Source organism: Chlorocebus sabaeus, chromosome 9, assembly GCF_047675955.1.
Source record: "Chlorocebus sabaeus isolate Y175 chromosome 9, mChlSab1.0.hap1, whole genome shotgun sequence".
NCBI classification, from domain to species: domain Eukaryota; kingdom Metazoa; phylum Chordata; class Mammalia; order Primates; family Cercopithecidae; genus Chlorocebus; species Chlorocebus sabaeus.
In genome coordinates this window covers 17,935,714-17,960,735 of record NC_132912.1, presented here as the reverse complement: position 1 = coordinate 17,960,735, position 25,022 = coordinate 17,935,714, and the positions used below count along the sequence as shown (strand labels likewise).

The 25,022-nt window shown below is 39.5% G+C and overlaps 1 protein-coding gene across 1 annotated transcript in view; it reads right to left on the bottom strand.

The window, feature by feature from the left end:
* MRC1 (mannose receptor C-type 1) overlaps nucleotides 1-25,022 on the bottom strand; it is a 98,308-nt gene that overhangs the window by 62,006 nt on the left and 11,280 nt on the right. The window contains exons 2-6 of the mRNA XM_008002410.3: nucleotides 21,637-22,038; nucleotides 18,902-19,075; nucleotides 12,997-13,161; nucleotides 5,623-5,736; nucleotides 1,041-1,187 (exon numbers count right to left, since the gene is read on the bottom strand). Coding sequence (XP_008000601.3) covers nucleotides 1,041-1,187; nucleotides 5,623-5,736; nucleotides 12,997-13,161; nucleotides 18,902-19,075; nucleotides 21,637-22,038 — 1,002 coding nt within the window. The remainder of the gene's footprint in view (nucleotides 1-1,040; nucleotides 1,188-5,622; nucleotides 5,737-12,996; nucleotides 13,162-18,901; nucleotides 19,076-21,636; nucleotides 22,039-25,022) is intronic.

The window sequence follows — 25,022 nt, the reverse complement described above, 5'->3', positions numbered from 1 at the left end:
AATTGTTTTCAAAGCCAATGAGAAAAAAAAATCAAGAATGTCACATTGTCAGGTTCCTCCAGCAGAAAAACAGAAATAAATTAAACCACTGAAAGCATTAGTTATCCCTCCAAAAACAGGTAATAATAAAAATATGTAGTTTGTCTTTCATCAATTTGAAGAAATAATTCTTGACTTAGTAGTTTATTCTCCTATAAAATTGTAAGGGACAGCATAACTGATTTTTTTTTTCTTGAAGTCTAGCCGACATTTAAAATTCAGTTACAGGCCAGACACGATGGCTCATGCCTGTAATCCCAGCACTTTGGCAGGCTGAGGCGGGTAGATCACCCGAGGTCAGGAATTCGAGACCAGCCTGGCCAACACAGTGAAACACCGTCTCTGTCAAAAATACAAAAATTAGCTGGGCATGATGGCACACATCTGTAATCCCAACTACTTGGCAGGCTGAGGCAGGAGAATCACTTGAACCCAGGAGGCGAAGGTTGCAGTGAGCTGAGATCGCGCCATTGTACTCCAGCCTGGGTGACAGAATGAGACTCTGTCTCAATAAATAAATAAAATTCAGTTACAACTTTTTAGATATTTTATTCTAGTCTATGAAAACTTCCGTATAAGATGCTACACTGCATAGCATGGAAGCCCAAAGAGAGCTGTAAGGACCTAATATAAATATCCCGTCCAAATATTGACTTTCTCACTTGGATTCTGGTTTTGCCAGGTGTGCAAGGTTTCTGTATCCTCTGAATATCTTTTTCCTCAATGATAGCATGTGAATAATGACACCTACCTCAGAGGACTGCTTGTGAAGATAACGTTTTTATTTAGGTCAGAGGGTCTCCACAATGCCCAGACACCGCCGCACACTCAGGAAATGTTAGCAACCAGCACACAAAAATATTGCAGTAATATCATTCAGTTTACCCCATCGACTATCCACAAAACCTCTGGAGGCATTCCAACAGTTACACCTAAGCTGTAATGGTACTTATCTTTCAATTCTAATAGTTTAGGCACTTCAGACCCCATAGACCACTTACCTGAGGGAATAACAAAAGAATTCAAAGTAGTGTTGCCCTTTTTGCAAATATAGCCTAGTTTCTGAACACATTCCAGATTTTCCCATTTAGCATTTTTTCCAGGATTTAGTGACACACAGCTTTTTCCAGGTTCAGCTGATGGACTTCCTTTGAGGAAAAGGAAAAGTTAAAGTGGACTATTATAGCTATTCCCAGCAGAGAGCATCCCGCCCACGTGTCCTCATGTCTTCATCCTGGAGATTCAATGGACCCCCATTCTGTCTTTTGCTACACATTCACAAAAAAATATTTACTGACTGCAGAGCAAAAGACAAGATGGGTGTCTATTGTTTTCTTATTGTTGGATCACTCCAATACTTAGAATGTTGATAAAGCAAATATACTTCTTTGAAACAACCTTTTTCCCCATTATCAACTAATAAAGCTACACCTTAAAACTTGAACAGTTGTCACAATGGATTACATTATCAAAGAGAGGTACCTAATGAAAAGAATGCATGATTATGCAGCCATAAAAAAAACCCGAAATCATCATGTCCTTTGCAGCAACATGGATGCAATTAGAGGCCATTATCCTAAGTGAATTAACACAGAACAGAAAGCCAAATAGCCATGTTCTCACTTCTAACTAGGAGCTAAATATTGAGTTCTCATGGACACAAACATGGCAACAACAGAAACTGGGGACTATGAGATGGGGGAGGAATGGAGGGTAACAAAGTTTGGAAAACGAACTACTGGGTACTATGTTCTCTACCTGGGTGATGGGATGGATCATTTATATCCCGAACCTCAGCAACATGCAATTTACCTAGGTATGTAACAACCATGTACATATATCCCTGAATCTGAAAGTAGAAATTATTAAAAAGAAAGAATACATGATGTTCCAAACCAACCATGTTAAACATTATTAGGGCCGGGCACGGTGGCTCACGCCTGTAATCCCAGCACTTTGGGAGGCCAAGGCGGGTGGATCAACTGAGGTCAGGAATTTGAGATCAGCCTAGCCAACATGGTGAAACCCCATCTCTACTAAAAATACAAAAAAAATCAACCAGGGAGGTGGCAGGTACCTGTAATCCCAGCTACTTGGGAGGCTGAGGCAGGAGAGTTCCTTGAACCTGGGAGGCAGAGGTTGAAGTGAGTGGAGATCACACTACTGCACTCCAGCCTGGGTGACAGAGTGAGACTCTGTCTCAAAAATAAAAATATAAAATAAATGGTGGAGAAAAAGCTAACGGGAGAGCTAGAAGGGCAACAGGCTGTGCTCCCAGAACTGAAACTCTCTCACTATCTTCAACTCAGCCTATTGAAGAATACTTTCAGCAGCTATGCCTTACCCATTTCTTAGTGGAAACTGACTAAAGAACCTGATAAAGTCAGTGTTGCTAGTGGGATGAATACAGGCATTGATAGATTTCACATGTGTTTTGCTATTCTAATACATGATTTAAAAACCAGTATTCCCCAAACTAGCTTCACCGTCCACCTGAAGACAGTGTGAATGAACCACATTCTGCTCCACAAAGTCTGGAGCAGGTACAAAGTCTGGAGCAGGTACAAAGTCTGGAGCAGGTAATAACCTAAATAAAGGGCTTTTTTATAAAAGGTTTGGTGGTAATGGTTAGTAATAAGCATAAAGTAACCGTAAATAATGGTTGGTAATAAGCATAAAGTTATCCTTTTTTTTTTTTTTTTTTTTTTTTTTTTGAGATGGAGTCTCGCTTTGTCACTCAGGCTGGAGTGCAGTGGCACGATCTCGGCTCACTGCAACCTCGTCCTCCCAGGTTCAAGCAGTTCTCTGCCTCGGCCTCCCGAGTAGCTGGGATTACAGGCACCTGCCACCACACCTGGTTAATTTTTGTATTTTTAGTAGAGATGGGGTTTCACCATCTTGACCAGGCTGGTCTTGAACTCCTGACCTCATGATCCACCTGCCTTGGCCTCCCAAAGTGCTGGGATTACAGGTGTGAGCCACCACGCCCAGCCAAAGTTATTTTAAAGTTAGTAATAAGCATAAAGTTATCATAAAGTTAGTAATAAGCATAAAGATATCTTAAATATTTGTTGATACAGTAACTAAAATAACAGGATAACTGAACTAACAGATAAGGTATCAGCACTAAAAGGAAACTTTCAAGAAAAAAATACATTTTCTAGCTATTAGTTATTAATGTGTTAATTAGAAAATCATGTTATACATTTATTTATCAATACCTCTCTCAACTTTGAGACATTAATTAGTGGTTTTAATGTTTACCATAGTTATTATATATTTGAATTCACGCTTACACATCATTTATGCAAAATATTCTCACTTCAAAAGGGAATATATTTTAATCGATTCATTACTTGGTAATTATTCAATTGAATGCTTGACTGAACAATTTATATGAAACCGATTTTTAATTTCCACAAGATCTCTAATTTTCATTGGAAGAAACTCTCATACCATTTTGCAAAGCAATTTAATCTTGCGCCTACTTCTTAGAAATTAGGAATGCTAATTTAAAAAAGCATTTACTTCCCTTTCTTAATCATATTCCACTTTCATTCTTTACTTCACCCAAAGTTAACTCAGAAATGTTCTCCCTGAACTTGTAGGATCCAAGTGGTTAAATATCATAATCACCCCCCTCCGACTGAATAAATTAAATGACTGCCTACTGTGCATAAAAATTTAGCAACACAGAAAAGAATACATTCTAGTCCCCTAATAAATTTTATTGTCTAATAAATCAGATTGAGCGCAACCAGTACTCTCTAATTGCATCTGGCTGAATGGGTAGACTGACACCTAAAATCTTCACCCACAGAAAAATGATATTTTATATGTATTCTCTTGCCGTAAGTCTTCCCATATTCCAGAAATTTTGACTGCCCGCATTCCAGAAAAAAATAGAACTGATTATTAGCTCAAGACTTGTGTGACAGCACTGTAACCATCGTTTGTTGAAGTAATGCTTTGAAACTGGAATTTCATAGTAAAATATAATTTATTTAAACCAAAATATGTTCTCTAAAAATTTTCTCTCATGTTTTAGCATCTATTTGAAATGTTGTTTTATCGCAGTTTTTCTTCTTGTAACACAATAAACCAAATACAGAAAATGGAGAGTTTGGCCAGGTGCAGTGGCTCACGCCTGTAATCCCAGCACTCTGGGAAGCTGAGGCAGGCCACATCACCTGAGTTCAGAAGTTCCAGACTAGCCTGGCCAATGTGGGGAAATCCCATCTCTACAAAAAATTTAAAAAAAAATAGCCAGGCATGGTGGTGCATGCTTGTAATCCCAGCTACCTGGGAGGCTGAGGCACGAGAATCATTTGAGCCAGGAAGGCTGAGGTTGCAGTGAGCCGAGACTGCGCCACTGCACTCCAGCCTGGGCAACAGAGTGAGACCTTGTCTCACAAAAAAAAAAAGAAAAAAAGGAGAGTTTAATTTTCTAAGCCAAATGCAAAAACCACTCAATGGCTTTGAAAAAGAAGTCTGACTGTCTGAAGAATGCCATATTATAATAGTATGGCCCATAGGAGAATTGATAAGTAAAGATGTGACCAATATGATACTTCCGTCCTTTCCCACATCCATGGCAGACATCACTAATCATTAATTGCACTCTTTCCCAAAAAAAAAAAAAATGGCACTGGGGTGGGATTGAGGGGTGGGGATTGGATTCATACCCAATAGAAGGCCTCAAGTGGCTACTAACACTAATTGGTACTGGTGAATAAGATAAAAACTTTATATCTTGTTTTTGTTTTCTCTAAATAGTTGCTCAATATGTAAACTTATTTTATATTCTGTTACTTTTATGTTATGACAATGTGGAAACAATTAGCTCACAGCATTTTCTATCCTCTAAAAAATGAGAAAGTTATTGTAGGTTTTATCATCCCCAACTGTTTTTCTATAAACTACAAACTGTCAAGAAACCGCTCATGAATTTTTATGCTAATATGGAATATCATAAGCTGTGACTGAGATACTATTTTTAATCCAGTGCTACTAAATCAAAAACAGGAAAGGGGGCTGTTAATGTAGATGTTAAAATCATTGTCACAAGGACAGCAAAATTGCAAATAGCTCATGACTCAAAGTACAGTCATAAAAAATTCTCCAACCCAAAATAATTTCAATCCACTTGTCCAACTTTACAAAGAGATGTTGGCCAATCCTCTCAAGGATGGTGACAAAGTCGATGCAACGGCAAGTACATAGTAACAACGCAGCTAGCATATTTAGGAAGTCATGTTTAAGAGTAGCTACAACATCTGCTTTTGAATGTAATACCCAACAAATCAGGGATACACTGAGAATTGAAACTTTAAACAGAGACCTTTATTGATTTGTGTGAGAATCCTGGCAGACAAATCCCTATCCCAGGAAGCTGGTATATAACCTTAAGGTTTAGTATACGGAAATCTAGCTGGTAGATTTCAAAGCAAGGTGAAATGAACTGTATTTGATGAAGTCTAACAATTCTTCTCTTTGAGATCAACAGGTGAGATAATAAAGGTCTTCAAGGCATCTAGATGACTTATATTTGGATTAATTCAGCACAGACAGGCTTAACCCTACCTGGTAACCAGTTCAAATATCGGAACGGACTGCGGTCACTCCACTGCCAACCGCTGTTGAAGCTCAGACTGTTAAGTCCAATCCAGAGTCCTGAAGTCAAGGAACTGGTTAATCCTATATTTTTAAAGAAAGCAAAACAAACAAATAAGAAACTGCCATTCAGAAAACAGTTGAAATTAAATTCAGAATTAAGTGTTTGACTCAAAATGTAATTGAGGGAAGTCACAATAATCATACCTACCATGTCTCCTTCGATTCTCCTGACAATCTAAGGCAAGTAAAATTATTACCTTCATTGATAGGTGGGGAAACTGAGGCAGAGGGCGCCTAGGTAACCTGGAAAGATTTTTAAGGTTCCAACCCAGATCCAATGAGGCTTCAAACCCTATCATCTTAACTATTATCTACTTTCTCAAGGATAGTGTCAAAGATAGTGTTGTGTGAATATGACTAAGTATTACCTCAACTGCGTATTTCAAAACTTATTTTAAGAATTTTATTTCATGATTTTTTAAAGTCAATTTCTCTTCTTCATTAAAATGACGATTAAATACTAATCACTAAGGGCTTATGCTAACACCAAGGATGCTTTGCTTAAGCAGTTAAGAAATCAAAATTACAATTACAATGTTTCAAATTCTGTACTAGGACTGATGTAGAAGTCATAAAACTACAAACAACACAGACCTCATTTCTTCAACAGGAAACACTCTAACCTATTATTACCACTATCATTTTTTTTTCTTTTTTCTTTTCTTTTTTTTTTTTTTTTTTTGACACGGAATCTCACACTGTCACCCAGGCTGGAGTTCAGTGGCGCAATCTCCACTCACTGCAACCTCCGCCTCTCGGGTTCAAGTGATTCTCCTGCCTCAGCCTCCCTAGTAGCTGGGATTACAGGTGACGGCCACCATGCCTGGCTAATTTATTTTTGTATTTTTAGTAGAGATGGGATTTCACTATGTTGGTCAGGCTAGTCTCAAACTCCTGATCTCAGGTGATCCGCCCACCTCTGACTCCCAATGTGCTGGGATTAGAGGCGTGAGCCACCGTGCCCGGCCGCTTCTATCTTTTTTAAACCATCAATGAGAATTCTCTGTTCTGAGTTATTTTAATTGATTAAGAGCAATTAATTAAAATAATAACTATCCTTTGGCTTTTAAAAACATTTTTAAAATTTATTTTTATTTTTTAGAGATGGAGTCTCACTATGGTGCTCAGGTTGCTCTCAAACTCCTGGGTCCAAGCGATCCTCCTACCTCAGTCTCCTAAGTAGCTGAGACTACGGGTTGCACAACACTGTACTCAACAACCTTTAAGAGAAATTCTTTAAAATAATTTTCACAAATTATTTAAAGTTGTACTAACTTGAATAATAATTATCTCTCTACTTGCAGAGATGTATTCTACAGGACATGCTCCTAAAAGTAGCATTTTCATACTAGCTATTCCCAAAACCAATTACTCTGGGATTTTAAAAAACTTAGTTAAGAAAATAAGTGTATTTAAGTTTTAAAAATTGTAAATAATTTGCTGATTAAAGAATTGAAGTCAGTTGTGTCTGAGATTACGTAACTAAATTACTATGTTTGGCATAAGAAATGATAATAGCTCTTTAAGAGAAATATCTTTTGACATTTTTTACCGGCTCTAAGTACTTAAAAACTGGTCTTGAAAAATTGAATTAGTTAATATTTTTTAAAACAAGGCCTGACATACGGTATGTTCCCAATAAATGTTAAGTTACTACTGTTATTATTACCATTATTATTATTATCAATAGCTTCATATTGAATTAAGGTTGGCAAAAGGTGTGACTTCGAAACAAAATTCAAACCTTGGATTAAAATATATCTCTTAAAGCAGATGAGTGTTGTCCACAAATAATTTTCTCTAATATGCTTTTGTAATTTTATAAAAGAACAGACCAAAATATTTTAGTATTGCCTCACAAAGCAACAATTCCACGTGCTAAATTTTTGTTGTTTGTTTTGTTTTGTTTCCAGACACCAACTCAAACCAGAAATTTTTTTGTACAGTTAGGGTCTTGCTATAGTGCCCAGGCTGGTCTTGAACTCCTGAACTCAAACAATCCTCCCACCTCAGCCTCCCAAAGCACTGGGATTACAGGCCTAAGCCACCGCGTCCAGCCTCACATGCTCAAGGCGTAAGTTTTCTGCATACGTTGTCTGAACTTGTTAATGGTCTGAAATGGTTATATACCAACTTTTGAACTTAGATGTGATAGAAGAGACACAAAAGTCCAATATTACACTGGTATTTTTATTTTCGTGTTTTTTTTTTTTTTCTTATTGAGGTCCAATGTGTTTTTCAGGCAGTACCAAAGGAAACTGGTAAAAACAATCGGGAAACGAGTCAAATTTCACTTCCTGTATCTTATTTCAGTTCTGTAAATCCTCATCCTGCACATAAGGAGTCATAAATCTGATTCAGGACTCAGGGACTCCATAGAGTGTCCCAACATTTTTCAGGGTAGAAACAGAAGGGAAGACGATAAAACAGCTGTGGGTAGTGCACAAACGTGTTGCCAGGCAGAAGCATTTCACCTGGCAGATAATATGAAATCAGATCACCACCAATCTGGAATACATTTACTGGAGCCAGGAAATGTTGACAAAATTAAGGGTTCTCATCAGTGCTTTGGGAACCAGCAGATCCCCAGGTGTTCTGTGCATGAGACACAGGCAGAGTGAAATGAAAGACGGCTGAATTCCAGTTCAGCTATTTTCTAAACAGTAGGCATTAAGCAAGTTCCCTAACTTCTCCCTCCTGGTCTGTTATCTCATCTATACTGTGGGGCTAACAGTATTCATTCATGAAGTTGCGGGAGGCTTTAGAACTAAAGCTCAGAATCTGCTACATGGTAGCTCTTCAGTAATGGCAGGCAATTTAATTACAGAGTCATCAAACCAGGTTCTACATTTTTAAACAATGACCCTGACTCTGGCCGAGCGTGGTGGCTCACGTCCGTAATCCCAGCACTTTGGTAGGCGGAGGCTGGCGGATCAGCTGAGCTCGGGAGTTCAAAACCATCCCGGGCAACATGGTGAAACCCCGTCTTTACTAAAATACAAAACATTAGCTGGGTGTGGTGGCACGTGCCTGTAGCCCCAGCTACTCAGGAGGCTGAGGCACAAGAATTACTTAAGCCCCGGTACCACTGCAGTCCAGCCTGGCGACAGAGTGAGACTCCGTCTCAAAAAAAAAAAAAAAAAATACTGACTTTTCAAAACCCTCATAAAAAAGAAAACTTATTTAAAAGTGTAAATATTTTGTAGGTTGTTTTTTCATTTTAATGGCATATTTTCCAAAAGAGAGTGGATCGCAATCACACACTCACACCACTATTTTCGATTCTTCCCCAATATATCTCAATCAATGCTGAGAGTCATCCCTTTCTTTCAAGTAAACAGTGGGGAGAGAACATCTTTCCCCTATTTTTTAAATTCCCTGTCAGATTTTTTTCTTGTTCTAATGCCTGATATTTTTTAGTTAAAGAAAGGCAGGAAGTACTACAAATCTCATTAGAGATGCCATTCTTATCCAGATGCCAGTGAAAATTTGCTGACTGAAATTCCGGAGGCTTGGATAAGATTCAAGTCAGTATCTGAGGTGAACCCAGCCTCTGAATCTCTTGGGGCTTGTTTGCTGTCCTGATGGACACAAGAATAGCCCTTGCTGATTAGGGAAGCATTTCCTGCAGCCGGAGTCCGATAGCAGAGTCCGGAGACCAGGAAATGAGTCTGTGCCTGGGCAAAGCAGCTGTCGGCTCAGATCCCTCGTTCCTTCTGTGTAGCTCGTGGAGAGAGCACAAAGTAACCTGTGCTCTGTCCCTGGGCTTCCAAGAGATAACACGCCCCATAAACAAATTCAAACACAAAACCAAAAACACACCAACTGAAACCATTTCACCTCTGCATCTCTGATATATATTTTTTTTTCTTTTTTCTTTTTTTATTTTTATTTATTTATTTTTTTGAGACGAGTTTCACTCTTGTTGCCCAGGCTGGAGTGCAATGGTGCGATCTCGACTCACTGCAGCCTCCACCTCCCAGGTTCAAGCCATTCTCCTGCCTCAGCCTCCCAAGTAGCTGGGATTGCAGGAGCCTGACACCACGTCTGGCTAAATTTTTGTATTTTCAGTAGAGACAAGATATCACCATATTGGCCAGGCGGGTCTCAAACTCCTACCTCAGGTGATCCACCCACCTCGGCCTCCCAAAGTGCTGTGAATGGAAGCATGAGCCACTGTGCCCAGACCACCTCTGATACATTTTCTCTTGTGCCTGCAGGTCTGCCCAAATAACCACAGGACTGCCTCGAATCATCTTTTCTTTTCCTTCATCATCTACATAAATTTACTTTTATCTCTTCTGTACTTTCTCCTCTTCCTCCTTATTTTTGTGCATGGTTGTAAATATGAATCACTCCAATCCTTTGTGTTCCACTATTAGAACAGTCCTAAAGGCCAATGCAAAACAGGATAATTGAGTAGACAGAGGAAGAACCCTATCTCTAAGACTATCAATGCACAGTGACGTCATACTGCTTTCTATCCTCAGTCTCCTTAATAATAACTTATAGGAGAGAGGTGTTCTGGTTGGTGACGGGTGTCATCTGAAAATAGCTGGACAAAGGTACGTGCTAAGAAACGAGGCCAGGTAGGGAGTATGCTCTTGCCCTTACATGGGTTCACACACATTAGCTCCTTTAACAGACAAGATCACCAAGGCACAGGTGCCTCAGGAAATCCCCACGAGCTCCCCCAGTTTCACAGAGCTAGGACGTAGGCAGTCTGGCTCCAGAATCTTTGCTCTTAGCCCCTCTGCTCCGCTGCCTGGTGTTGGCACCTAGACACAGCAGGACCCAACACAGTGTTTTACCAGATACGGTCTTTCAACCAGCTGCCTCGGAATCACCTGGGAGTTTGATGAAAGGCAGATTCTTGTGCCCTGAGTCACACCTACTGATCTAGAATCTTCGGGGTCTTGGCCCAGGCATCATCACTTTAACAGAATTCTAAGGTGATGAATAAGCCACTTCCCACAGAAGAACCACTGCATTTACTGTCTTCTTGCCATGAACTGTCTAGTTTTCCAAACAAGAGATTGAATTTCTAAGTATTTTTATTTTGCTGCACGTGTCAGTCAGCAAACGTTCAGCGAGACTCTTCCTTGGAAGGCTCTGTGTGAATCTCCTTGTGGGAAGAGGGGACATAGATATTCACAAGACATTCCCCGTTTTCAGCTATTTCCCCCTCTGACACAATCTCCACATGGCCTTCAGTTTGCTTTCCATGCCGGACTTGTTGTGATTGGTACCTATTCATTTGTTTGTTTTCTTGTTTACATCTGTTTTCTTCCCATTGGACTTGAAGCTGCATGTGGACAAGACAGGGTCAGCTTTGATGTCCCCAGGACCTAGCACAAAGCCTAGCACATGGGTACCAGGTATCTTGGGAATGAGCGAATGAATGAGTAAATAAATAGTAACAAATTAATGTATTTATAGTGTTGTCAAGGAAGCAGGACATACGTGTGAGTAACTATTATATTAATAAAAGTGGTAATAAGCAAATAAGAGAAATGCAGATGGAAACAGAATTGCATTTCAACTGTATACAATTGTGAGAATTCCAGCCAAAAGAAACGACATGGGAAAAGATGTGAGGGTGAGAATGGATGAGGAAAATCAAGGAACCCAAGACTTCTCTTTTGTCGGGACTGCAAAATGCAAGACCGGGAACTGTACAGATGTTCTGCAGATGGCAACCTTGAATGTCAGGCAAAATGTATTTTGTTAATTATTTGATGGCAAATGAGAAGCCACAGGGTTTTTTTGAACACGGCAGTCATAGGAGCAGAGACAGATTAATATTAATCTAGCCGTGTCCCAAGAAACCGGAGGGAGGAGATTTTGGGGGCAAGAAATCAGGGATGCTTTTGCTCCCACACTAATTTCTGGTCCTAATCTCTCTGTTTCCCCAAGTGTATATTTTAGAACCTAAAACAGATACTCTCTTCTCAAGCAAACTTTAGCTCTTTTAGTCTTCACAATCTAATAAGAACAGATGTTTTAAAAACAAACACATTGGCCGGGTGCAGTGGCTCACGCCTGTAATCCCAGCACTTTGGTAGGCCAAAGTAGGTGGATCACCTGAGGCCAGGAGTTCATGACCAGCCTGGCCAACATGGAGAAACCCAGTCTCTACTAAAAATAAAAAAATTAGCTGGGTGTGGTGGCAGGCGCCTGTAATCCCAGCTACTTGGGAGGCTGAGGCAGGAGAATCACCTGAACCCAGGAGGTGGAGGTTACAGTGAGCTGAGATCGCACCATTGCACTCCAGCCTGGGCTACAAGAGGGAAACTCCATCTCAAAACACAACACAACACAACACAACAACAACCAAACCAAACACACTGTGGAAAGAGTATCAATAAAAACTGAAAACTGGTAGAGCCTGGGGGTTCAAGGGACGGGAGGCGAAAAGAACTCAGGTTTTCAAAGCAGCCTTTGACTTGTCCCTGCCAGTGGTAGCGCTGTTTTAATTGATCATTTTGACCTCTATGAGGCTAATGAAAGACTTGTGGCTTCAGGTTAGACCTGGATGATGGATACGTGACCAAGAGGCTTCAGGTTAGACCTGGATGATGGATACTCGACCAAGAGGCTTCAGGTTAGACCTGGATGATGGATACTCGACCAAGAGGCTTCAGGTTAGACCTGGATGATGGATACTCGACCAAGAGGCTTCAGGTTAGACCTGGATGATGGATACTCGACCAAGAGGCTTCAGGTTAGACCTGGATGATGGATACTCGACCAAGAGGCTTCAGGTTAGACCTGGATGATGGATACTCGACCAAGAGGCTTCAGGTTAGACCTGGATGATGGATACTCGACCAAGAGGCTTCAGGTTAGACCTGGATGATGGATACTCGACCAAGAGGCTTCAGGATAGACCTGGATGATGGATACTTGACCAAGAGGCTTCAGGTTAGACCTGGATGATGGATACTTGACCAAGATTGTTCCACTGCCTTGCGTCCAAGAACGACATCATTAATCAACTGTGGCATATTTTACTCTGATTCTAGATTAGCCCTCAGAATCCCTCTTAGCACTGGCTCTAGAGACGCTTACAACCAACAGTTGACTCAGGAGATGAGAGCTATTTGCCATTCCTGGTGTCCTTTTCAGAGTACAGATTTGCATAACATCTGCATAAACTGCTTAAGAACTGCTTCTGTCACATAACATCTATAAACACTTGTGCTGTTGACTTGTAAGTTAAATTATATAAAAATAAAGCACTCTTGATTTTACTTGTGACTTTTCTTTGCATGTCATTACCTGTCAAGTAAGTTTGCTCATGTATCTCTGTGATGCTCAGGAGCTCAGCGTTTTGCTGTTGGCAGCTTTTCCTTGCCTGGTGCCACATTAAAGCGGATTTGGAATTTATCTGGTAGGAAATGCTGGTCAGCGGGTCTTTATTCCATAAGCTTTCACTGCCCTCAACTGTGAAAGAAATCAGATGGAATTTGATGCATTATGCATGGAAAACACTTTCAGTGAATAGCATTATTTAAACCAGCCTAGGAGTATTTTTGCCTGAAGCTCTTTCTTTCTTTCCTTTCTTTTTTTCCCCTGCTTCTACTTCTTTTTCTTTTTCTATTTTTTGAGACAGAGTCTTGCTCTGTTATCCAGGCTGGAGGGCAGTGCTGTGATTTTGGCTCATTGTACCCTCCAACTCCTGGGGTTAAACAATCCTCCCACCTCAGTTTACCAAGTAGCTGGGACTCCAGGCATGCACCACCATACCTGGCTAATTTTTTAAATTTTTGCAGAAATGAAGTCTTGCAATGTTGCCCAGGCTAGTCTAAAACTCCAGTTCTCAAGCCATTCTCCTGCCTCGGCTTCCTAACGTGCTGGGATCACAAATGTGAGCTACCATGCCCGGACTGTTTTACTTGTTTTTAAGGTGGCTTTGAGATTTTCTTTACTCCTGAAATGAAGTAGGAGGTGGGGGATGAAGTTTCAAAGGATCAACTACATCCAGTCTCTTCCCCCTTCCTAAAGAAAGAAAGGCAGGCACCATCTCCCTTTCAGGATCAGTTGAGTTGGGAAGTGAGACAAATGGAAAGACAATAGACCTTGGATACTACAAAAGGTGGGAGGGTGAGGATTGAAAAATTATCTGTTGGGTACAATATTCACAGTTCAGGTGATGGGTACACTAAAAAAACAGACTTTGCCATGATGCAATATATGCATGCAAGACATCTGCACGTATACCCCCTAAATACATAAAAATAAAAATAAAACTTTTTTTGTTTGTTTGTCTGTTTGTTTGTTTGAGACAGAGTCTCGCTCTGTCTACCAGGCTGGAGTGCAGTGGCGTGATCTCGGCTCACTGCAAGCTCCGCCTCCCGGGTTCACGCCATTCTCCTGCCTCAGCCTCCCCAGCAGCTAGGAATACAGGCGCCCACCGCCACGCCTGGCTAATTTTTGTATTTTTAGTAGAGACAGGTTTCACCGTGTTAGGCAGGATGGTCTCGATCTCCTGACCTTGTGATCCACCCACCTTGGCCTCCCAAAGTGAATAAAACTTGTTTTAAAAGAACAGACACCAGCCCAAATTCCTTGATCTAGCAAAGTAAGGCAGGGAAAGCAAAGAAAATAAACGTACATCTTCTCGGCAGGTAGATATTTTGCCTTTGCCCGCACATTCTAGTTTGGTCTTTCTGGAAGCATAAGGTTGTCAGCAGAGAAGGTAACAGACTCCTGCAGACAGACTGGCCTGGGCCTGCACCTGAGGTCCTATAGCTCACTGGAGACTTGACTTCAGATAAATTATTAACTTTTGGAGTCTCGTTTTCTCATTGCTAGAATATATTTAATACAGGTGGAGCTCTTAGCAATAGCAAACGTTGCTTGTAACTTTTTCATTCCACAGAGTAAAAAAATCACAAGCTGATTTCTTCCTTTGCTATGTTATGATTCCTAATAAATTCCATAAACCTGATTGTACTCTATAAGCAGCCAATAATATATAGATAAATATTATTGATAGTCTTTCACGTATATGATGTTTGTGAAGCCAGTAAACAAATGAAAGGTTTTTGCATGCTTCGTATAGTGCATATTTCTTTTTTCTTTTTAATAATACAAAATTCTGCTTACAAGCCATGTGAAGTAATAATCTTTTCATTTATTTGTAAGGAGAAAAGGAAGTATTATATAACTTCTCTGAAAATGTTCTGAGAAATACTCAATTTGCTAAGAAATTAGGCAATTTTCCATAAGCACATAGCCTACACTCTTGTAAGTCTTAACTGTATCTAATTGCCCTTTATATCTGATGAGGAAGTGATCATAGACCTTTTTGTAATATGCAAACCACACACCATGATATGAAACCTGTGGTCCCATGACATATCGAAGAGGAAGAAAACATATCAAAATTTGATTCAGGCAACAGCATAGAAATTTTTAAGATGCTTTAACTACAAAATCATCATATGTTTACATAAAAATAAATTTGAATCAGTAATACTAAATTTATAATGATCTGAGCTCTTGCTAATTTCATGTCTATGTCGGTGAGACCATTCAAATGAGATTAATTTGGAGTATATTTGAAGATAGAGATGTTTTAAACAACTAGTTTTAGACACGTGGAGGAAGGTTTTGTTTATAATATGGTAGAAAATGCCGGGCGCCCTGGCTCATAATTGCGATCCCAGCACTTTCGGAGTCTGAGGTGGGTGGATCTCGAGGTCAGGAGTTCCAGATCAGCCTGACCAACATGGTGAAACTCCGTCTCTACTAAAAATACAAAAAAAAAAATTAGCCAGGTGTGGTACAAAAAAAATTAGCCAGGTGTGGCGGTACACACCTGTAATTCCAGCTACTCAGGAGGCTGAGGCAGGAGAATCGCTTGAACCCGGGAGGCAGAGGTTGCAGTGAGCTGAGATCATACCACTGTACTCCGGCCTGAGTGACAGAGCAAGACTCCGTCTACAAATATATATATATATACACACACACACACAGAAAATATATATATAGATATAGAAAAAAAATACATATAGATATAGAAAATGTGAGATATAAAAAAGGGTTTTATTGTTGTTGTTGTTGTTGTTTAACCTAGGAATGGAGGCAAGTGACATAAATTACATAAGAAGGAAACGCAATTGGCTTTTCACTTAAAGAAAGTATATTTTAAATCAAGGGATTTAAACATTTTTCTCAATGAATGTATAGGTTTGCTGATTGCATACTATCTCCACAAGGAGTTCAAATTCCCACAGTGAACCAACACAACTGATGTTGGAAGCTAAAGTTGCTACAGAGAATTGAGAGAACCAAGACTTTTCCTTTTCCTGTTCTCATGATACTTGAAAATAATGTCTTCATGGAAGGAAAGCATTACAATAAATGATGCAACAGACAATGGAGAGCATCTATTAAGTGTTACTAGGTTAATAACTAGTTCCTCATCCTCCTGTATAAAACCTGCCAGTTTTAAAGCTGATCTAAAAAAAAATGCTTGGCCAGGCGCGGTGGCTCACGCCTGTAATCCCAACACTTTGGTAGGCCAAGGTGGGTAGATCATTTGATGTCAGGAGTTCGAGACCAGCCTGGGCAACATGGTGAAACTCCATCTCTACTAAAAATACAAAAACTAGCTGGGCATGATGGTGGGTGCCTATAATCCCAGCTACTCAGGAGGCTGAGGCAAGAGAATCACTTGAGCCTGGGAGGCAGAGGTTGTGGTGAGCCAAGATCATGCCAATGCACTCCAGTCTGGGTGACAGAGTAAGACCCTGTCTCAAAAATAAATAAATAAATAAAATAAAAAACTCTTTTGAAAAGAACACAAAATGAAACAGATTGTAAGACTATAAAGCCCTTTAAGAAAGATATTAAATGTACAAAATGTGCTCTAAAATTTTAATGCATATTGAAATCAAACAATTTATTTTCTATGATTATTTTACTTTTAACAGGAAAAAATATGTAATTTGACAGTGAAGGCATAAATACAAGTAATAAGACTAAAAAATTATTCCACTGAACAAACTCAAGATACGTCTCCAACGTACATCCAAGGATTTCCAAGGTTGTGAGTTTTCTTTGTGATTAGTAACTTAGCATTTGTCCTCCACATTTCATTCATGAAATCACACATTCATCTAACTCTTTTGTCAATTTCACTTATGTGGAGGATGCTATAGTTGGACCCGTGAAATAGAAACCCTTAAGAAACTCCATGAAACAGATGAAGAAAATATCATTCTTATTAAGTAAAGGAGAAAGGCACTTTCAATCACTTGAAAACCAAGTATTGCTTTATCTTAGAAAAAAATTGCTCAATGTGTTTCGGACAAAAATATTTCAAATACAAATATTCGACATCTATAAACCTTCAATGGACATCAAATGTCTTTCTAAAGATTGACATTAGAGAGACAAATAGAACTACCTCAGTTAAGACCGAGAGAGCAGTGTTGCTATGAACAGAAAGCCTGTGGGCTTTTGTGAGTATTCATTCGGAATGGAGAGACTGCACTCTGAAGACAATTACAATAGTATACAGGTATCAGAAATTAAATTTACTTTTAATGGGATAATTAGGGATTATAAATCCAGAGGGACAAATAAGGACAATTCTTAGAATTCTGGCTTTCATTTGTCAAACTCAGATATTTTTGTAAGCCGTTCTGTTTTGCAATAATGCTTGAAATAGTGTGATTACGTGTGGGGTTGTGGTCTGGAAAGTTGAGTTGTGATTCTATTGTGACTCAGGCAGTGTCATAATCATTCCAGACCATATCGAATGCTCTTTGCTCTGCCCAGTCCCTTTGCAGGGCAGCAGGAGAAAGAGTTCTGGATGACACCAGGAAACAAGAGCTGCTCTGATCTGGTCTAAAGTAGCAGGTGAGAGGTTGGGGATAAGAAGTTTGGGAAGAGTGGAGCCAGTGTCAGGAAGAGGGTGTCTGGTGATGGGGAAGGTGAAGCAAAGAGGAATGCTTCCTTTTCCTCTTTTCTCAGCCCCAGCTCTGCCTCGCAACATGATGCCCTTCTCCACCCCACCTAAAATTGACTTGACTGTTTGCTTACAGATTTTTAAGCGCGGAAGAACACCAAGAATTCATCTGCTCTGGTGCCTTCCCACTAAGATAATGCAATACTACTTATTTTGCATCCTTGCAATTAAACTTGAATTTTCATTTTTAAGAAACCTTCAAGCATATAAATTACCCATTTCCATTGATATCTAGCTGTGTGAAACTAAATGGCACTCTTCTTAACTTAAACGTAAGAAGAGTATCATGACTATCATTTTCACTGTGAAGAACGCTTTTGACGACATTGACACAAAATTCAGGATCTTCACGTCTTTCTCCATCAAACCACATGCTTGTGGTTTCCTTTGAATTCTGTTTTTGATCTACGGTTTCATAAAGGTAAGGCATTTCAGAGATGAGGGAATAATAGCATGCCTACCTACCTCCAGTGTTAAGTATATATTATATTGTGTACAGGATAATTTTCACTGAGTAACTGATAGTTGGCAAAAATAAAGAGGTCATGGCCGGGCACAGTGGCTCACGCCTGTAATCCCAGCACTTTGGGAGGCCGAGGCAGGCGGATCACGAGGTCAGGAGATCGAGACCATCTTGCCTAACACGGTGAAACCCCGTCTCTACTAAAAATACAAAAAATTAGCCGGGCATGGTGGTGGGCCCCTGTAGTCCCAGCTACTCGGGAGGCTGAGGCAGGAGAATGACGTGAACCCGGGAGGCAGAGCTTGCAGTGAGCCGAAATCGTGCCACTGCACTCCAGCCTAGGTGATAGAGCGAGATTCCGTCTCAATAAATAAATAAATAAAGAGGTCACTTGATAGAGGGAATGTTGGGACCATGGGGGTGCAGTCTAGTCCTCTTAGCATGATCTCAGGGAATGCTGAGATAGTAGGGGTGAGTCTAGTCTTGCTGGCAAAATCAAAATACACATACAAAGACTTCAGTAGAAAGTCCAACATCTGTGTTCTAGTCCTCAGCCAATATAGATCATTTTCTCCATTGAAAAATAGAAATAATGACATCTGTAAAAGGCTGTAGTAGGTACAATGAGGTCGTAAACGTGAAATAACTTTGAGGAAAAATGCTCTAGATAAATTCAAGGTCTTTCACTACGTTCTTAGACTAAATGTACCCAACTTTTCTTGGTGATAAACAGTACTTACATTTCAATGGACAATATCCAAATAGCTTGTCTGTGTCATAGTCAGTAGTGGTTCCACACCAGAGCCATCCATCTGACCGCCCAGCACTCGTGCAATCTGCATACCACTTGTTTTCAAACTTGAATGGGAATGCACAGGTTGCTCCATTGGCGTTGCCCAGTAGTGTATACATGGCTGGAAAAACACATTGACTTGAACTTGGAATGTGAGTGATATTTCTGAACATTGACTTTCCAATCAGAAGCCTACTGAAGGAACTGGTCTTACTCTTCTGATCACACTTGGTGCACCCACACAGGGATTTTTGTTGTTGTTGTTCTTATTTTTTTTCCTTCTCCTTCTACCCTCGTATTTTGCTGGGTACATAGAGCAGTCTGTACTTAGCAAATAACTCTTAGTGCCACTTCATTTCCACTGTGTTTTGGAACATTTTCAAATGAGACTAATTTGTTAAGTTATACCATTTGAAAATGTTCCCATGTTACAATTCAAAGTGGTACCAATCACAGTGGAAAATGAAGTGGTACTAGTTAAAGTGGTAATAATAACTCATAGTACCACTTCATTTTCCACTATCTTTTCCATCTTCCTCTATTGACACCAGCTTTAACTTCTGAATTTCCTCTGAAACAGTTCTCTCTCTTGATTAGAATCATGAGGCTTTGGAATCTCTAGATAAAAAATAACTCCTGAAATCAAGCAATCCTCTCGCCTTAGCCTCCCAAGGTGCTGGGATTACAGGCATGAGCCACCACGCCTGCCAGCTTTATTAACTAACTCTATTTCATAATTACTGAGCCATTCTATACACCCAACACTGATGAGGCCAAAAGAATCCCAACTGCCTCACTGACACATCATGTAACTGCAGTCAATTTACTCTTCTTACAGTCTGAACTTCCAAACAACTATCAAATCCATCTAAGTCTACAATTCTGGTTCCATTCTTCTAAAATAATTCCTATTTTCAAAAAGTTCCACCATTCCACCCCCTCCCCCATGTTCTCATCAGAGATAAAGAGACCCTACAATACATCCTCTCAACACTGTCTTCAATGTGTGTTCCCAATCTCATGGTCACACTGGGGAGCTAGAACTGAGAGACGGGATCATCTTAAGTGCTGGGAGATCTTTGGAGAGTTTGCAAAATGTAGTCAGTGGACCCTATGCTGCAGAATCACCCAGGTATTCATAGAAATCATTGAATAGATTCCTGGGCTTTTTCCCAATATACATATTAAGAATCTAGCAGAAGGGGGAGCTTAGGATCTGTAGTTTTAACTAACTCTCCAATTGATTCTTAAGCATATTAAAGTTTGAGAACTATCAGCCCAAACCCTATGCATATTTGTCTAAAAACCAGTGGGGAAACAGAAACGGTAGGGGGTCAGGGAAGTATATTATATTTTAAAATAAAATAAAAATCTGATTTCTTAGCACCAATCTTCCTCAAGTTCAACTCCTCAATTAGCACAGTTGACCCATCTGTGGAATTTGACTCGGTCAAGTTTAATTCACCCTTCTCCTTCCTTGTAATTTTCTATTGAGTTTTTCCTGAAAGGTTCTTTTGTGTTCACTTAGCTTGCCTCTCATCTCACTTCTAAACCTGTGTTTGAAAAATGCTTCAAAATAACTTCTTTCTGAGCCCTTCTCTCACCCTACTTCAATTCCTACTCTCCCCTGTTCTGCATGTAGACAGAAAATAGAAAGCTCACAAATTACCGCCTTACAAAGAACTAAATTGCTCTGCTCAGTCTTAGCTGAGATAAGCTAGGTTCAACCAATCTTAGTAGCCCAGTAACATAGCAATTTTGGAAACAGGTTATCTCTTGTCCCCAAAAGTAGGCTCTTTCTCTGACCTTGAGGTTGTTCTAGATAACATTTCACAATAACCAAGTATCCAAACCTAAAATGTAATTATAACATCATCTGACTCAAGAGACCAGCCTTTGTAACAAGGCTTCGAGTTGTTTTGTATTTTTGTTTTATTTTCTGTGCAGCCACCAGATAATGAAATTTGGTCAATATAAGAAAGAACTGAATACTCTGATTGTATTTAACCTTCAAGAGGTCAAGAAACCAACTACATATAAGAGGATTCCTCCCACCACATTGGTGGTATCACCTTCTCTGATGGCTAACTAAATAGACTGCATATTAATTTACAAGCTAATCCTTCACATTTTATAATCGTCTAATTTTTACAGTTTTTAAACACCCATAACCTGACAAAACAAATCAGAAACATTTAGAACCCCATGTTGTCAAGGGATCTGCCGAGATTTCATCTTAGGCGATCTGAATTAGGAAAGAATGTTCTATGGATCATTTTTCCAGGGATAACTTAAATCAAAGGAAAAGAAATATTTGGCAAAAATTCATTTATCACTACAACTTTATAATGTTAACTAGGAGGCTTTGGGTCAAAGACTACAAGGAAAATGATTTTCTGAAAAATGTATCCCATAGTTAAAAGAATAAAACCTCAGAGAAAGTTAAAAGAATGCTTTCCCATTAATTAAAAATAGCTGAAGTATCATTCGGGACTTTTTACCACATTTATTCACCATCATGTCTTCAAAATAGTTCTACAGAATAGTTGAAAACACAAAGATGCTGATCAATTGATATTTCTAGTACACACCAAACAAGAACATGATGATTTTCTTGAATTAGGTTCCAACTAAAAAGATGAGAAAATTTTGACACGAAGGTAAACATTCTAAGCATCTTACCTTCATAACCTCTAGAGCATAGATTGTCTGTGGTTCCGTAGATCTTCCACCTGCTCCATAAACCCGATCCCTTGTAAAGCATAACATTCTTTTCCTGTCTATTGCCATAGTTAAAAAACAAGTCTTCTCCTTTGATCCCCAAAAGTGTGTCATTTTTGCACTCCCATTTCTGAAATTCACTTTTTGAGTCACAGGCATAGAGAGTGATAGCAACCCAGTCAGTTTTTGATGGCACTCCCAGGCATAATTTAAATGCAACACTCATAATCTGAGATTCGGACACCCATCGGAATTTCTGTGATTCAGCATCCTGGTTGCAAGCCGCGGTTTGGACGGCACTGGGACTTACTGCTTCCACACAGCGCTTGTGATCTTCATTATAGATTAAAAATTGCCTGGTGTCTGTTTAAAAAGAAAGAAGCAGGAAAAGAAGAAAGCAAGCATGGGTAAGTGGATTCATGTAACAAGGACAATATTTTAGATCGAAAGTTTCCAACTCATCCACTTCCGTAAAGACTTAAGATTGCAGGAAAAGAGGTACTGATGACTGTACCTGGGGCCAGCTCTCTTTGAGGATCCCTGAAGCTGGAGGGAGAACCTGGACTGAGGACCTGCCAAGGTGCCAGCACTCAGCTGGATGTCCTCAAAATGTCCTACTTCACTATGAGGAGTCTCCTGAAAAGGCCCACCTTACATGCCCAAGGATTGTCCGGGAGTGGAACACACAAGGGAGATAACAGAAAGGGATAATATCAACGGGGAAAAGAAAATTTGGGTAAAATGAAAACAATAAACTGTAAAATTAAATGCATGTCTGTCCTAGAAAAGATGTATGTTTGCTTGTTGTTTTTAAAGGACAAGGTCTCACTCTGTTGCTCAGGCTGGAGTGCAGTGGTGCAATCATGGCTCTCTGTAGCTTCCAACTTCTGGGCTCAAGTGATCTTCCTGCCTCAATCTCCCAAGTAGCTGGGACTACAGGCTCACGCCACCATAATCAACTAATTTTTTAATTTTTGTAGAGATGGAGTCTCACTGTGTTGCCCAGGCTGGTCTCGAACTCCTGGCTTCAAGCAATCCTCCGACTTCAGCCTCTCAAAGTGCTAGGATTACAAGTGGGATCCACCTCGCCTGGACTAGAATAGGATTTTGAAGCATGATACATCTCAACACATTTTGGTATTATTTGTTAATAATTTAATAGTGAAGTTTGCAATAAAGGACAAATAAACGTAAGTTTTATATCATTGGAGATAATATTTTTACGAGAGTAACTTTAAAAATAACATTTTGTATATTCATAATTTGGAACTGGTGATTTAAGTAAATATGTAACGATGGCTTATACTTAACAGCACATAGCTGCTAACTGGCAGAATGGAACTTCCTCTTGCAAAAGAGGAAAAAAGGATCTGGTAAGCATTTTTTTTTTTCCTTTAATTAAATCAAAATTGAATTCATGTAAAGGTTTCTCTTTTTTCTTTATTGTTAAGGAATATAGAAATGAAAGTAACTGAGTGCTTTACTTTTGTGACATAAACATCCAGAAATTAAACACATCTTGTGACATTTTCCTAAATTCCATGTACTCACCTTGTTCTTTCAAAATGAGCTGGTAGTAGTGCAGATGCTTGAGGTTCTGACTAAATGAGCTCATTATTTTTAATTAAATAACTCCAGCGAAACTAAAAAAAGTTAGAACCACACCACTAGTAGAGTCCTTCAGTGTTTCCAGAGCATTTTTGCAAGCCGTATTCTGTTTCCTGTTCTGAACGCCGCAGAGAAGTTAGCAGCACTTACACTCTGAGATCAGTTCTAGACCCATAAACTTAACGCTTATAATAAATTCTTGCCTCAAAAGATTTTCTCCTGACACGCTTCTCTATATGCTCTTGTCCACACTAGTTCCAGACCTCCTACCTCTATCCTACCTTGAAATGATCATCTTAAAAAAAAAAAAAAAAACCAAAACCTTTATAGCAACATCCAATCTGGTGCTTGATCAAATATCTGGGTGCCAAGACCCAGCCATGTTGACACATAAAATTAACCACCACAGTGTATTTTTGGGTACAGTCGATAGACTTCACTATTGTTTTAGAATGCAAAAACAAGCTGAAAGTCCAGGAAGACTCCTATACTTTTAGTTTATGGATCTTGGGGGATGGTGGTGCCAAGAATAAGAGAAGTTTGGATGTTACACATTAAATGCTGTCTTACTTAGAGTGAGTAAGACCTACTCTCACTGCCTCTATGCTACCTGGGTTCCTAGTTCTCTGCAACTTCAAACCTCTGCCTGGGCTCCTCTGCTGGGTTACTCATTCGTGCTGTTTTGATTTCTTGGAATCGGAACTCAATAAAGCCTGGATCCAGACACCTGCCTCTGCTGGCTTCTCTGCAGTTGACATCTGCCCACTGAACATGCAATACCTGTCCCAGTCTCCTTCCGTCTAGCTGAGCTTCCTTCCACACCTGATCTCATTTTGTAACTGCTCGTGCCCTAGTGGGGCAAAATGAGTAATTTTTTACCTTGGCAATAAAATGAGAATGCTGATAATATAGGGCTTTGCTCACCATGAAACACAGGAAATAGGAAAATAAAAACGGTTTTTTAAAAAACAGTGACTATGATCATTTACTTTATGCAAAGGTAAATTATCTTGTCAAATCTCAAAATATAACGAACTCTGAAACTTTTGCCATAGATATCTGTAAACTCCACTATACTGGCCTCTAAATTTAATGTAATTTGTTTGTGTTATTCTACCTACTGTTTTTTTTTTTTTAACCTGGACTTATCTTCCACTTTTCAGATAGCTTTGCTTAGTAATACCTCATTGTTAATAATAGTAAATATATCTTCCACCTTACACTTTGGCCATTTTCATTGCATTTTCAAGCAACAGTCTTGTGAACTGGTCAAATTCAGTCAATTAACCGGTTGGTAACCAGTCTTTGAAGAGAAGACATTCAAAAATCTTTATGCATGAATAGTGTTCCCTCTTCAGATGTTTTTACACTTATTTGACTTTTGTATGTTTAATTTTTATCTGCAGTCCATCTTAATTTCACTCTAAGACAGACAGCATTTAATGAGTAACATCCAAACTTCTCTTTCTCATTCTTGGCACCACCATCCCCTGAGATCCGTAAGCTAAAATCCTAGGAGTCTTCCTGGATTTTTAGCTTGTTTTTGCATTCTAAGACAATAGTGAAATCTACCAGCTCTACCCGAAAATACACGAATACACTGCGGTGGTTAATTTTATTTGTGTCAACATGGCTGGGTCTTGGCACCCAGATATTTGATCAAGCAGCAGACTGGATGTTGCTATAAAGGTATTATTTAGAGCCGAGATGATCATTTCAATCAGCCAACTTTAAGTAAA